Genomic DNA, 16,034 nt, shown 5'->3' with positions numbered 1-16,034 from the left:
CTGTTACAAGTGAGGAAACTCAAGCTTGAAACTCGATGATGTTGCTGAGGGTCACATACTAGTGGTAGGGAGAGCTGGGTTGTGCTGCAGATCAGAAGTGTGTCACCGCAGGTGGTGTTAATCTATTCAGGATACATGGATGAGCTCAGACACAGTATATGTTATGATTTGAGCAATGGTGCAAGATGCACACATATAACACGCTCACCTCTCTCATTTCTAATTTATATATTAAGATTAAATAAGGGTTTTAACAATGGCTTATTTGGCATCTAACATGTACCAAGGAACTATTTCAAATCTTACAAATTTCACCTGATCCTCACAGCAACTCTAAGAACAGGAAACTATTAGAATCCTAAGGTTTTTATTTATGGCACTGGTACTGGGGCTTGAACTCAGGGCCTTGTGCTCTCACTTGGCTTTTCTTTTTTTCTTTTTTCTTTCTTTCTTCTTTTTTTAACTGATGGCTCGTGTTCTATCACTTGAGCCATGCCTCTGCTTTGGGCTTTTTATTGGTCAGGTGGAGATAAGTCTCATGGGTTTGTATGTCTAGGTAGTTTTGAACCTTCATCCTCAGATCTCAGCTTCCTGAGTTAGGCCAAGATTGCAGGCATGAACTACCAGTGCTCAATCAGAATCCTAATTTTATAGATGGGGAAATTCAGACACAGAGGTTAAAGAACTTGGCCAAAGTCATGTAGCTAAATTTTGTTTAATAACAGTCCTTAGCAATGGTTGGTTCCAGAATCCAGAGTTTTAACCCCTGCCATATTCTGTGTCTCACACTGGGCCAAGAATATCATCACGTACCCCCTAAAACGTGTCTGAGGACCACTGATCTTTGTGTATTGTCTAGAATTTGGGACTTCACCTTTTTCTTCCCCTGCCATGTTTTCCCCCCCTTGATGTTCTGACTTCCAAGTCCAACGTCATCTCTGGTCTTGAAGACATGACACCCAGCAGGAGGCTCATTGCTTCCCACCCAAGTCCCTGGCTGACTTCCCTTTCCTGGGTTTAATGGAAGGGGCCATATTTATCTGAGCTGCTGCAAAGACTCTCCCAGAGAAAGAATCAAATGAGAAGATCAGACACTTCTTTCCCTGGGCCTTGGGGAATGTCCAAGCCATCAGAGAGACTGCATCTTATTTATAATAAATTCACTGTTCAAAGAGCTTTAAAACATTTTTTTTTCTATTAGGAGTATTGTTTCTATCTGTTGAGTCCATGAGTATTTGACATTGGATGACTTTATAAAACATTCTACTAATTGGATTTGTTAAAGCAAATAAATCAAACGCTAATTGGAACGTGCCCTGCCATTATTTTTGCTTACTGAATTAGATATAATGGTGTGAAGGCCTTCTTATCATATTTGTGCACTGATTTAAACACCCCCCTGGCACACAGTTCTGCAAATTCAATTAGATATTCAAAAAAGAAATTCAATTTATGTAAGGCTGGTTTACATTCATTCCAGGGGCAAGACTCGGTTCCCTGCGCTAGGCTGCTTACGATGAATCAACCCCGCTTAGATATCACTCTGCCTTTAAAGCATCTGTGAGAACAAGGGTGGAATCTCAATGATTTGAGGTCTGGGGTACTTTCTCTTCTGAATATGTGTGTCTGCAGAGCTGGGGTGGGGGGAGGGGGCCTTCACTGCCTTGCAGAGTAGGTGTCCACAGGCAGTTGAATGCCTCTCTGATGCCATCTTTGTGTCTCTTTGTGCTCCCAAAGCAAGAGACTCTACATGATTGCTTTGTTCATGAGCCTACAAGTTTTGTAGCTGGACCTACCCTGGAGGTGTGCTCAGTTCTGAAAGTTGGCCATGGAAGGAGTCTTTGATTAGAATCTTTGCTCTGTCTTTTGTCTGGCACTGAGTCTGACATGTGTTCTGAACTCATTTTCCTCATCTGTGTAGAGTGGGAAGGTTACTCATTATCCCCGAAGGCCACACACTGCAGATACAGAACTCTTGACTTAAATCTAGAGACTGTTATGGCAGTGGTATACACCTGTAATTCCAGCCCAGAACTCAGGAGGCTGAGACAGCAGGATTGCCAGTTTCTGGTCAGTCTGAGCAATATAGTGAGACACATAATACCGGAGCAGGAGCAGGAGCGGGAGCGGGAGGGGGAGGGGGAGGGGGAGGAGGAGGAGGGGGAAGGGGAGGGGACGGGGAGGAGGAGGAGGAGGAGGAGAAGGAGGAGGAGGAGGAGGGAGGAGAAAAAGAAGGAAGAAGAAGGAGGAGGAAAGGGATAGATAAGATAGGAGAGGAAGAGGAAGGGGAAGGGGAAGAGGAGGAGGAGGAGGAACAGGAGGAGGGAAACATGATCCCCCCTCTCTTTACTTCCCAGAGCAAAGAAGAAGCATTCTACTGCTAAGGAGCCAGAAGGAAGTGTGAAAAGCACATCATATAAGACTCTGAAACTCAATGGCCGAGTTAGCATGAGAAACATTAATGTCTCTCAAGAACAAGTCAGCAGATTGTAGCATCATTTAAAACCCAGGCCTCCCCTGGCTGTTATATAATCCACAAGTGAAATAACGTGTTGTGTTAGGAAATGTTTTTGTTTTTTTTTTAAAAACCATATGAATATGAAACTCAAAGTATCATGTGAATAAATAAAATCTGATGAGAGTCAGGCTTGGTAGTACACACCTGTAATCTCAGCACTTGAATGGCTGCTTTGGTCTATGATGGCTTGCTGAGTACTTACAACAGAAGTTTCATGATGGGTAGGCAGAGCTCTGAGATGCCCCCCCCCCCCCAAGATTCTAGGTTCTGGGTACATCCTGCTTAAATAGTTTGCTATTAGTGATGACTTTGCACAGTGCTTGGCCCATGGTTCTACCCCTGACATGAGTGTGGTACCATTCTTATCTCTTGTATCTGCTTAATTGCTTCCTGCCACTGTTTTCCACATGGCCCTCGTAGCCTTCCTCCAGCCCAGCCCACAGTTGAAGCCTGGCCAGTGTCAGCTCTCCATTTCCTCAGGCGACTTCTTGGCCTCTCCATGATCTCTCCTTCTTTTTTCCCTAGTGGCCTGATGGTTTCTCCATAGTCCAATTTATGACTTCCTTTCACTCTTGATGTCAAGACTCTGTCTTAGCAGGATTAGAGCGAATACTCTTCCAAAGATCTAGCTTGACCTCCAAGCTCTGAGCTCTATGTCCCTACTGCCCTACAGCAAGGCCTCTATGGAGATCCCCTGGCTTCTAAGACAAGATGATTGGATGGAGAAGAGCCTTTTTTTTTTATTTTTTTTTATTTTTTTATTTTTTTTGGCCAGTCCTGGGGCTTGGACTCAGGGCCTGAGCACTGTCCCTGGCTTCTTTTTGCTCAAGGCTAGCACTCTGCCACTTGAGCCACAGCGCCACTTCTGGCCATTTTCTGTATATGTGGTGCTGGGGAATTGAACCCAGGGCCTCATGTATACGAGGCAAGCGCTCTTGCCACTAGGCCATATCCCCAGCCCGAGAAGAGCCTTTTTATGTGGCTCCTTTCCATAGGGAAGATCCACTTCCGATGGATCTTCAGTTCATTCACTGAATAATGTCAGGGCCCATGTTTTGGGCTGGACCACATTAGGTGCACCTATCTGGGGCTTGAGCAACTTCAGAGACTCCGCATCCTCTATGCCAGAGGGATCCTCTGAGCTCCATGTGGATGGATGGGCTTCAGTGGGCTTCTGGAACTTTCCGATCTAGCCACATAGGCCAGAGGAAGGTGTGTGGGACTCTTCGCCTGCTGCACACAGACCACCTTGCTTTCTGGCTGTGTTTGTCAACATTAAGAGCTTTACTAGAAGTAGCATCTACCATGCAGAGCAAAGGCACATTTCCCCTTCTGTTTTTTGTTTTTAATTTTTTTCCCTTTTTTAATGTTTGGCCCAGTTTTCCAACTTCACTTAGCTCCACCCTGGGGATAAGAAAGGCACAACTTTCTGTTCTAAAAGTAGCAGAGTAAGACTCATAGTCTGAACAGAGTCTGCCTCTTAGAGAGGCAGGGGGAGAAACCTGGGCTTTAGTCCCAAATCTAAGGCTCACTACTCCATGTGGGTGACGTCCTTCTCTGAGCTTGTGGTACCCATAAGGGGGTACAGTCAGAATGGCAGGGCCTCCTGCGAAGGTGAAAGCTGTAAAGTAAGACTGGCACACATCCAGCTGTCAGTAGAATAAGACCTCACTATGATTATCATTGGATGTGATGTCATGCTTTTTCCCCCCTGAGCTGGGAAAACTCCATATGAGCTCTGATGACAAGTTTCTTTCTATCACATGGAAAGAGTAATATGTTTCTCTTAAAGCAAACTACAGACTCTGGGCAGAATGTGGCCCACTTACCATGGTTATAAATAAAGTTTTATTGGAACACAGCCAAGCCCATTTGTTTATGTATTGGCTACAGCTGCTTTTATATTACAATGGCAGAGTTGAGTAGCTATGACAGTGGTGATGGGGTCTTGAAGCTGAAAATCCTTACTTATCCTTTAAAAAATATTATATATATGTATATATTATACTTAAGTACTTTCATTTAACATGTCAGTTTATGAGTACAATGGATCTTAATGAATATCACTCTTTTCATTACTCTCTTCCATCCTTCCCATCCCACTTATCCTCTCAATTTTCCTAGTTCAATAGGATATGCATTGAGTATTATGATCCCTACTGGTCTTCTGCAGATCAAGTTTGCTGCCAGATGTGGTACACACTTATAATCCCAGCACGTTAGGAGACAGAGATAGGAAGATCACAGTCTGAAACCAACCCAGACAAAGTTAATGCGAGGCAGTACCAGAAAAAAACAAAACAAAAGCACAAGTCTCTAGGTATGGCTCAAATGATAAAGAGCTTGCCTAGTTAGCATATTTTGTGAGCTTAATCCCTAATCCCACCCCTGAAAAACCTGAAAGTCTACTGACTCCTCTCTTAGAATGTGGTGGGGCTTTCCCCTATGTTAAAATAGCCATAGCAATTTACATATACACCTACATCACTTAAATACAGTGCCTGGCACACAGCAGAATTCTAACAAATCTTTGGTTCCTCTCTTGGACTTAATTCTGTTCAAGAATACACAGGATCATATCTGAGAAATGCAGAGGCAGACACATTTATATTTTTTTTATTGAATTCCATTTCTCTCTCATTTTCAAAAGAAGAGCTCATGTTTAAAAAAAATTCTGATTGGCACTATAAACCTTATTTATGCTTTAATGTATCCTAAAGTATGTACCCTGCACTATTTTTACTTCCCTTACAGATGCTGATATGCTATACATTACCAAATCCAAATGGATTTTCAAAATCCAATTTCCTTGCTACAGTTTTCCATTTCTCTGTTGACTTTTTATGCTTGACTCACATCAGAGCATCTGAGGCCTTTGCCACATCGTGACCTCCACCTGCCAGAGAAATAGTTCCTCTGTCCAGGTGCAAAGTCCTTGGACAATTGATGCCTTTCCCTGTCATCTTACAATTTACATCGGTCTTCAGCAAACCAGGCTGTACCCTCTGGAGGCTGAGCCTAGTTTCTGTGGTGGAGATGGAGGTGCTGCTTCCCACTGAAATGACCACGGTAAGGTTGACACCATTAGAGGCGGCCACCTGCTCTTCCTCTCTCCGATTGAGGTCAGCATTCAAATGAGATTCATTATGAATCTCTCCAACTAGACACCTTTCTTCTTAAGAGGATGGCCCCCAAACACCTGTGACAGCTGCTGGGCCTTCTCGGTCAGCTGTTATGGCCTTAGCAATGTACCAAGGGAGATAGATGTCATTTTTTTTTTTTTGAAACAGTGAACATTGCTGCAAGGAAACTTAGGCTCACAGGTTTGAATGTATCATGTTCAGGAGCTGTGGGAAGCTTGGCCTTACTTTGTGCTCACTTCCCATTTGTGGCTTCCAGTGGTCTAGGAACCACAACAGGTGTTGGAGCTGGCAAAGCTCTGCATCTCTGTGGTTTCCTGGAAGTTTCCGATTCCTTCCGATTCCTCCTGAATCCTGGAGGTTTCCTTGGGGGTCATCTTTTCTTGTACACTGGAAGATAGAGGCTTAGAAATAGGAAGAACTTTGGGCTAGGAGGTGGTACCTTGCTAAGCAAGGCTGGTACTGTTAGGTTATATAATCTTGACCTCATGGCCATTGTGATTCTTCTTCATTTTTTTGGCAGTACTGGAGTTTAAGATCAAGGTCTTGCACTTACTGGGATGGCTCTCTACTACTTGAGTCAGGGCCCAGGTCCTTTTTGCTGTAGTATTTTTTTTTCAGATAGGGTCTTCTGTATTTTATCTTGGGCTGGTTTCACATGATGAGCCTCCTTCCTATGGCCTCCCTTGTAGCTGGACTCACAGGCGTGAACCATTACTAGTTGGTTCATTGATTGAGATGGGATCTTATTAACATTTTGCCTGGTGTAGCCTTAAACCATGACCCTCTAATTTTCTGCCTCTTCAAGAGCTGGGATTGTAGATGTGAGCCACATCACCCAGCTTCCCTTGTGTTTCCTTAGTACGTGGAATGAGAGGAAGAAAATCCAGGGATGATTGCTTTGGAGAATACTTACTAAATACCTTTTCTCTCCTGAATAGTTTTCGCATTTGGTCTCTGAGTCAGGTGAGATCAGCATCATATTGTAATGAATCCCAATGGGTTGCTTTTCCTTAAGTGTGCGTTTGGCTGATATTTATATGGAGAATGATTAGGAGCCATAGTCCCATGAAGTTGGCCATGCACTCCTTGTGAGGATGCTGTTTCAGACCCAAAGTGGTATTTCATTATGGGATATGAGGTTTCTGTGATGCGTTCTTGTCTGATCAAAGCTGATGGACAGGTGGCCCTCTTCCTGAGCAATCTGCTTTTTATTGCACGAACAAACACAGTGTCCTGTACAGAGCCAGCCTTTCCATTTAATATATGGTATATTGGAAGCTCTGGGCCAAGTACATAACCCTCTTTAAGCAGATGGGTATGGTGGGAAATTGCCATGAGGGTTGGCAGCTCCTTCCTTCTGCCCTGCTTTTCTTTCATTTCCTGCCCTCAGCTAGCTTTTCTGCCCCCATGCTGTACGTCTGGACTCTGTTGATCAGGCTGCTGTGGCGGGCCCAGTGGTTGGGCTAACCACTGTCCCTTGAAGGTGCTTGCTCTGTGCTCCCCGTTTATCCAAAGCAGAGAGGAGAAACAGAAATTCCGCCAGCCACACTTTCTGCTCTACTGGGAGGCCACTAATGCCACAGGGAAGTCCTGAACCGTGTCTTGATAAAATTCAGAGGTGCGCTGACAATGCAGAGCAAGAGCCCATGTCAAGAAACTCTTCTGTAGGAGTGACAGTGAAGTTCCTGGAATGGATGACAGATTCTGGCAGGATGGGCTAAAACAGCAGCTGAGGAGCCTGAGTGTCCTGAATCCACACAGGGTGCTCCCTTCCCTCCAAGGGCTCTCCTCCACCCATCCTGTAGACCCTGCCTGTGAGGAAAGCTCAGGACCTCAGTGTCAGAGGTCAGATTGTCAGATGGGAAAAGCACTTGGTGGCGGACTGTAGGTGGATGTGACTGCCGGGGCCCAGCAGTCAGGGACAGAAAGGTGGGTCTGGAAATAGCTCTGGGGAGGAGGTATGTACGTAACAGCAGTGGTTCATGACCTGTTCATCTAGGACTCCAGAGGCAGAGGCAGGGAGGGGTCGCCCTGCTTTGCAAGCATCGCTGCCCAGACATACAAATATGCGCCTTCCTGAATGTTGTCCAGAAGAAGGCAGAGAATCTGTGCAATTAATCCATTACCCCAAATTAACTAGTATCTTCTTTTGAACATCAACACCTCTGTATGAAAGCTTCTCTCTCTCTCTTTCTCTCTACACCTTCAGGGTATGTTTGTTGTGCTTATCTTTTCCTCTACTTTATAAACTTCACAAGGGCACAGAGGTCATGTGTCTGTCTGCACAGAGCCCATAAAAAAAGAGGAGAATTTGTTGAATGTTTCTAGAATTAGCACGGGAATGGATTTAAATAGAGAGACCCAATCACCCCGGAGGCCCTTTATCTGCCTGGCCCCTGAGCATTACTTTCAAAGTGGAAGACTTTGCCCTTGGTTTGGGAGAATAAACTTTTTCTCTGATCTACTAGAAAGAACATGGACTCTGTTGTTAGATTGCCACAGGGTTTATTAATCTTGGCACCAACACTTCCCATCAGTGGTGGCTAGAGTGGGTCATTTGGCTCTGTAATGCATCAACAGATTACCTGATATTTAAAGTAGGGACAGTAGGGACAGTGTATCTCTCATCTTCTCTAGGTTCAGGATGGTCTGGAAAGTGTTCTTTTTAAAAAATGTTTTTATTTTGCAGTTTTTCTTATTTATTGTCAATGTGATGTACAGAGAGGTTACAGTTTCATACATTAGGCATTGGATACATTTCTTGTACTGTTTGTTACCTCCTCCCTCATTCCCCCCTCCCCCTCTCCCCCTATGAGTTGTTCAGTTGGTTTACACCAAACAGTTTTGCAAGTATTGCTTTTGTAGTCGTTTGTCTTTTTATCCTGTGTCTCTCGATTCTAGTAATACCAAAACACAGTGTTCTTGTTACCCAAGAGAAAGGAATGGAGCCTTAACTACACATACCTTATTATCTAGTCCCTACTTCTTCCTTCCTGCACTTTCAGCCCTCACCTGCAGGGTGCGCAATTTGGATCTCAGCCATTTCTTAGGCACACTTGGGATTCTGCTGATCGCCCTCCCTGAGCCTTCTTCCCAGATCACTGGGACGTATAGGTCATGGTATAGATCGCATTCACTTGTCTCCTGCAGACTGGGCTCCAAAGAGGCCAGGGTGATGTAGGGAAAGGAATTTGGCCCTCTAGTTCAACCTTGACAGTATGGTGTTTGTTTTGTTTGATTTTAAATTTGAATGGAAACTGTTATTGTTTGGAATGGGGACAGAGTTTGTAGATGTGATTTCTGCAACATCACCTGGAATTCTTCAGACAAGAAATGTAGGAAAGAACCTTCTAGGTAGAGGTGACATGAGGTTGGAATGGCCAGTCAAGCTCAGGGATGGGAAACCATAGGTTGATAAACATAAAAACCTCACTGTTATGGAATCACAGCTCTGCCTATGTCAAGCATACTATTCCTGCTGATTGGCTCATTTATCCACAGATACTTACCAAGCTCCTTGTGTGTGGGAGAAGTTCACAGCAGTTCCCAAGGTTACCTTTGAGGGGAAGCTGCTGGGTGGTCTGCTTCCCTCCTGGTTCATGGAGTCGCCTCTTTCACCATTCTGTCTGGGATGGAGGCTTCCCTGTCATTGTTCTACCTCTGTGTTCTTGTCACCTGTGACTTCCATCTTTGCTTGATGACTCGTCAATCCATGCTAGTTGTTGGCTTTCTTCCCTCAGTTCCCCAGCAGCACCAGGGCTCTTGTGTGAAGCTCCTTGCCACTTAGAAGTTGGGGGGTGGTGGAAGCCCATGGCAATTCAGGGCACACATGGTTTCCATTTCATGGTCAGAAGTGTAGTGCTTCTCCCATCCACTGCCAACTGCAACCAACACACCCCATGCCCACATGGGTAATTATTCATTAGCATGCTGGTCGCTCTGTCTTACTCAACTGTGAGGGCTTACTCCTACTACAAACCACCTATTAGCCAGTGCCTGGCACTCTGTCTATTCTATAGTGAGTGCTCAATGAGATCATTGTTGACATGGTGGAGTGCTTGCCTACCAAGCACTAAGCCCCTAAGTTCAACCTCTAGTACTGCACAAAAATGTAAAGCATTGTTGAATAATGAGGGAATGTGTGAAACAATATTTTATTTGAGTCTCTGACACGGCACCATCCTGTTTCCCAATGAAATTTTTTGATCATCTTTTGTAGAGTTTTGCTTTTTCACTGTTTATTGCATCCCTCTCTCTTTTCCTCTCCATTCCTCTCCAATTGTCTATGTAACATATTCCAATTCTTGTTTATTGTGCAAAGCAATTTAATATTATCAACTCCTGTCTCTTGTACCACGGAAGCAGATCTGGCCCCTCTATTTCCTAACATAGGGCTCATTAGGGTATTAGATTAGCCTTAACTGCTATAAACTGGGTAGTTCATAAATAATACATATTTATAACTCACAGTTCTGGATACTGAGAATCCCAGACAAAGATGCCAGAACATTCAGAACATTCAGTGTCAGTGAGGGCCTGCTCCTCCTAGATGCCACCTTCTATTTAAACACGCATGTCCAGAAGGGGGTTTAGAATGCTCCTTGATACAGGCATGGATCCTATTCAAGCTCCATCATGAGTGGAGTGCTCATGATCTCATCATCTCGCAACATCCTGCTTCTTCACTCCATTGCATCCGGGGCTAGGTTTCAGCATAGGAGACATTCAGACTATGGCCGATGTGTTCTAGTTCTGTGTGTGTTGGAAAATGTGCAGGGGTTTCAAGGAGGGTGTGGTGACATGATGAGAGCTTCCAGCATCCAAGCAACAAGACAGGTACAGGGGGATTGTGGTGTGAAGTGGGGGGTGGGGAGCCACCACAGATTTCTTCTGGACTCAGTCTTGCTAGTACGTCCTTCAGTGTATGCTGTGAGCACCTTGAGGATGTCTCTTTTCCTGCTCTCCTACCCTCTTTTTCCTCCTGTTTCCTCTCAGAGTAGAATGGGCTCTTGTTTCTCTGGGTAGACTAGCATGCTCCCTTTGGGCCTCCATTATACACCCTACATCTCTTTCAGTGTCACTTTGAGGAGAAATACAGCCCAAACTATGGGTTTGGTGTATCCTTATGAAATCGAATGACCACGATTTTGTGTTAAATGGGGCTGGCTCAAAGTTCAAGGGAGAAGTGTAAAGTACTGCCAACATCAACTTATCTACCTTCAAATGCATGATTGCCTAGCCCCTCTCTTGCTCACTTCTTCCATGAAGCCAGATCAATCAGCCTGCCTTGACAGAGAGGGCAGTGAATGTTGCAATATGCTTTGTTTGCAGTCAGTTTTTCCTATGTTCATCTGTTTAATAATGAGTGTGTGTGTTGTTTTTTTTTTTTTTGTGTGTGTGTGTGTGTGTGTGTGTGTTGGTCCTGAGGCTTGAACTCAGAGCTTGGGCACTGTCCCTAGGTTTTAGTTTTTTTAAGTTTTTGACTGATGCTAGTATTCTATCACTTGAGGCACAGTGTCAGCTCTTTGATGGCTAATTGAAGAGTCTCATATACTTTCCTGCCAGGGCTGGCTTCAAACCACAATCCTCAGACCTCAGTGTTAAGAGTAGCTAGGATTACAGGCATGAGCCATCATCAGCTCCCAGCTTCACTTAATGATATTTCAGTATGATGAATATTGACCTCTATATTACAAGTGGGGAAACTGAGACTCACAGGGGTTAAACATGGGGCCCGAGCTCATACAATGCTGCAAGGCTGAGGTGTGAGGCCTTTCTTGCTGGGCTCTTAGGTTCGTTGTCTTTCTGCTGCTTCCCCATTGCAGGAAGCAATTGCAGAGGCATGCTCTGGCATTCATTTTTTTCCTACTTTAGAATGAGGCATTGCTGTTTGCTCTCTAGGAAGGAAAGATTGAAATCAATGTAACTAGCCTTATTAACTTTTTTAAAATACGGGAGTCTGCAGATGCCAGCTCCTTTCGCGAGAACACCAAAGCAAATATAAAAATCCAATTTACAAAAAAAAAAAAAGATAGAAACCACAAAAGTCGTTGGCGTTTAACATTTCCAGTTGTAAATGAAGTGCTGATAATACAGAGGTAACAAACCCAAGCCTCAGATATAGGTGGTACTTATCCATCTTTCTTTTGTCTTCAGGAGGCTGTTCCTTTGATGAACACTACAGCAACTGTGGTTACAGCGTGGCCCTGGGGACCAATGGGTTCACCTGGGAGCAGATTAACACCTGGGAGAAGCCGATGCTGGACCCGGCCGTACCCACAGGTATGTGACCCATTGTGTCTGGGGCCTTGATGGAGATGGCTGACTTGGACAGTGACTCATGGAGGGAAGGTTCACTTAAGGGTCGAGCTGTCTGGGAGCGAAAGATAACTGTTGGTATGGACAACCCATCCTTGTTCAAACAAGGATGAATTCTTCAGGATGTAGTGATGGTATGGTCCTATGGATCCAGGGATCTTTAGGATTATTTTCTCTCTCCTTCCTTCCTTCCTTCCTTCCTTCCTTCCTTCCTTCCTTCCTTCCTTCCTTCCTTCCTTCCTTCCTTCCTCCCTCCCTTCCTCCCTCCCTCCCTCCCTCCCTCCCTCCCTCCCTCCCTCCCTCCCTCCCTCCCTCCCTCCCTTCCTTCCTTCCTGTTAGGAATAGATCTTGAACTCAGGGCCTGGGCTCTGTCTCTGAGCTATTTGGCTCAAGGTTAGCACTCTTATCACTTTGAGCCACATCTCCACAGACTTTCTTTCCAGGAGGCAGGCTCTGACCTGCAGATCCACAGACCTCAGCCTCCTAGATAGTTAGGGTGATGGTGAGATTCTGACCCTGGCTAGCTGCAGTGTGTTTTTTGGGAGACTGATGATATTAGGGTCTTGGTGGGGGGTTCCAAGAGCCTTGAGAGGATTTGAGGTCACCCCTTTCTTTCGGAGTGCTCCAGCCCAGTTCCTACCACAGTACCACTGCATCCCAAATGCCAAGCTCACCCTTAACCTGCGGAAATTCTGGCTAGATACTTGCATGAGAGCCCTGCTGTATTTTAGAGGGAGGTGCACTGAACTGGCGATGTAGGCCAGCAGCTCTGGGAAAGGTAAGATGGCCTCCTGGTATTTGATTGGATGTGGGAGGTCGCTCACTACGACTCCTCCCCATGCAAGGCTTCTTCTAGAGCACAGTTGTCGTGGTTTCTCCCCCATCCTCTCTTGAAGCTCTCTTGCCCTCCTATGTCAGTTTGCTCCAACCTTCAACACTGGAATTCTTTGTGCCTGTTCTATATTCTTTCTGTTGGTGGCCTCACCACCCTCTGACCTCAGATACAGTGAGTAAATCAGCGTCTCATGCAGAGTGTGAACAGAACAGCGGTTGCTTGTATTGGTTCATGGATGGATGGGTGGTAAATGATCTAGTCATGGAGGAGCCAATGATAAGCCTGATTAAGTTGGACTTCAGGCCCTCTGCTAACTAATCACCTGCTTTTTTGCCATGGTCTAGTATCCTTCCCATCTTACAGATCTGAAAGCCAAAGTTCTGGCTACCTGAACAAGATCACTGCTTTCCTCCTATCCTGCTATCCTTCCCTCAAGATGCAACACTTGCTTCTCATCTTAATTTGTTCATCCCCTCATTACAGCAGAGCATCATTTCATAAATATTGGATTGTGCTAGTACAATCCTCTGAGCCTCTCTAAATGGCGGCGTTTGATAATAATCACTGGAATTGTTCTGTCATGACATGCCTGTGGAATCCAGTGGCCCTGTGTACTGCTCAGGCAGAGAGGCATGAAAACAAATTCGGAGTCGGCACTGCATGGAGACAAACCCTTCAGCCGTGAGCCTCTGGGGGAACAGTTCCTAATCTAACCATGACACACACTTACAGCTCGGCTTACTTTAATTGCCTACCATAGGCGAATGAGCCTGGAGCATTAACCTTTTGCCTCAGTTTCCTTGTCTTTAAATGGGGGGAGGGCAATTGTGAAAGCTCAGCGAGGAGATTGGTATGAGTGTGAATGAATGGTGCACAGTCATCGCTAATTTCTTAAATTCCTTTCTACTTTTCCAAGTCTCTGGGACTATAAGACTAAGTAAGCCCTCCTTTGGCTTTTGTTCTCCCTTCAAGCTCACAGGTATCCAACGATGCTTTGTGCAGATGGGCACCACGCAGGAGGTGGTCAACCCTGGGGCCCTGACAAAAAAGGAGAGGCTTCTCAATGTCCAGTGAGTGATGCTACCGTCATTCCTCCTCGTGAGGAGCTCCTGGGCAGCATTCCAAGCCTCAGACATGAGTTTCCTGCTCTAGAGAAGAACAGGATTACTGCATCTGCACACCCCCTCTCTAGGACTCCTAGCCACCCACAGAACTAACTGCAGCTACTATGGGACTCTCCCTACTCTTCTTCATCTTGACATAGCAGCCCCAAGGTACAGCCCTGAATCCAGTGGGAGAGCCTGGGGGCTGACTGGAGGCCCACATCTTGTCATTGTTCTTTTAAAGCCAGAGGTTAAGAGGGGATGTCTTCTAATGCTATAGGACATTATTTGATAGGATGAGAATGAAGCAGTGTTGAATCTCAGGCTGTGGCCCCAGATATACAAGAAATGTTGCATTTGTTTTTCTTCCTTACATAAACTTGACTCTGCTCTTGAACCCTTAAGGAGTCGAGAGGTTAAATTTTAGTCTTTATTGGGACACCCCTTTCCTGGGAGGATTCATTCAATGAATATCTTGGAGATATCAACTGGTGTTGTGATGTCCTTCAAGAAGCGCCCCCTGCTGTATCCCCTGTGCACCTCTGTGTGATTTCCTTGCTTCTTTCCAAGGCTAGGAGCCTTTGTCCAGGTCCAGCAGGTTGAGGTGCCCCCTGCATCCTTTCTGGGGCCTGCTCAGCCTCAGGTTCTAGCCTAGTGCACATTGGAACCTGTAGAACCTTTTCTGTGCCCTCCTTCTCCTGCCTTCTTCTTTCTTACTTCACTTTATTTTTGAGCTAGCATAAAGGAATACCTGTGAGCAGGAGCCAGAATAGACTCTTCAGTAAGTTTAAGCTTTATTAAAGCAAAGAAGAAAGAGGAAAGCTTTGACTTCAAGCAGCCTCCCTCATCTCTCTCACCCAAACACACATTTCTAGAGCAGAGAAGTACAAAGCCTGTGGTCACCTGATTGGGAAGGATGGAAGAGACTGGAGAAAATCCAGGGAGAACATGGGCAGAGCACACCCAGCCTTGGGACTGCTTCAGCATTCCAGCTGGCCATGGGAACAGGTGCTATTTCCAGGGAGGCTCTGGGCTTCCCTCCATGCCCCTGGGCCTGGACCGCCTGTTCTGACGTTGCTCTGACCGCTGGTGCTGTTAGGATGCTGGTGCCTAGCATAGATTGAATTACATCTTCTCAAAAGGCAAGTTGAAGCTCTCACTCCTATATCTGCCAATGTGCCCTATTTATAAAAGGAATCCTTCCCGATTTCTAAGATGAGGCCTTACTGGTCATATTGGGACCTGATCCAGTATGACTGGTAAAGGAGGCAACACAGAGGGATAGGGAGAGAGGCGTGTGACTATGGAGGCAGAGACTGGAGTAATGCCCCTAAACCGTGGAAGGCACAGAAAGGCTGGAAGTCAGCGGAAATGAGACCGAGATGGAAGGCTTCTTCCACGGAGCCTGGGCAGGGAACACGGACTTGCCAGCACTTGGCTTCTGGATTTCTGGTCTCTAGATCTGGGAAAGAATAATTTGCTGTTGTCTTTAGCCACCCATTTGTAGCCTTTGATTTCAGCACCCCTAGCAAACCAGACCCCAGTCAAGCCTACATTGGCACTTTGCCCCTGCTCTTGTCCTGGTACCTTTCCATGGGGAAACCCCCACAAGGGGACCAGAAGTATTGGAATCCATGTTTTTTCTCCAGAAATGGACATTCATGGTATGTCTGTTCTAACCAAGAACAGGGACAGCTATTTCTCATAGAATAGTTCATCAAATGTGCCGATGAATTAAGAGATACGGTGGCCTTGAAAAGTGGGTGCCAAAGAAAATGGGTTTCCTATGTCAAGTCAGGCTTGCATCTCAGTAAAATTCGTATTGTGCACATGGCGCTGTTATTAACGGAGTGCCTTTTAAAATGATTTCTATTTGCAGTCATGATTTATGACTGCAAAACAATGCATATTCATCAAAAAGGATATACACAATAGAGAGTGACAAAGAACCAAGCGAAAGTCATGCATGCATGCATACAAAATTCACGTAAATATCTGTTTTTTTCTATTTAATGCTATATGTATGCACATATATAGATATATATTAGCATTTTCACCAGGTCATTATGTATTTTTCAATCTCATGGTCTCAAAAAGCTTTAGGGTCTTCCATTCTA

General features: G+C 45.2%; 1 protein-coding gene across 1 annotated transcript in view; it reads left to right on the top strand.

Moving 5' to 3' along the window:
- The first annotated feature begins 7,572 nt into the window (after positions 1–7,572).
- Positions 7,573–16,034, top strand: part of Ptprt (protein tyrosine phosphatase receptor type T) — a 688,872-nt gene continuing 680,410 nt past the window's right edge. Inside the window, exons 1-2 of the mRNA XM_048349408.1 lie at positions 7,573–7,590; positions 11,818–11,943. Coding sequence (XP_048205365.1) covers positions 11,919–11,943 — 25 coding nt within the window. The 5' untranslated portion in view covers positions 7,573–7,590; positions 11,818–11,918. The remainder of the gene's footprint in view (positions 7,591–11,817; positions 11,944–16,034) is intronic.

This window comes from Perognathus longimembris, chromosome 6 (genome assembly GCF_023159225.1).
Source record: "Perognathus longimembris pacificus isolate PPM17 chromosome 6, ASM2315922v1, whole genome shotgun sequence".
In the NCBI taxonomy this organism is placed as follows: domain Eukaryota; kingdom Metazoa; phylum Chordata; class Mammalia; order Rodentia; family Heteromyidae; genus Perognathus; species Perognathus longimembris.
This window is presented reverse-complemented; position numbering and strand designations above follow the sequence as displayed.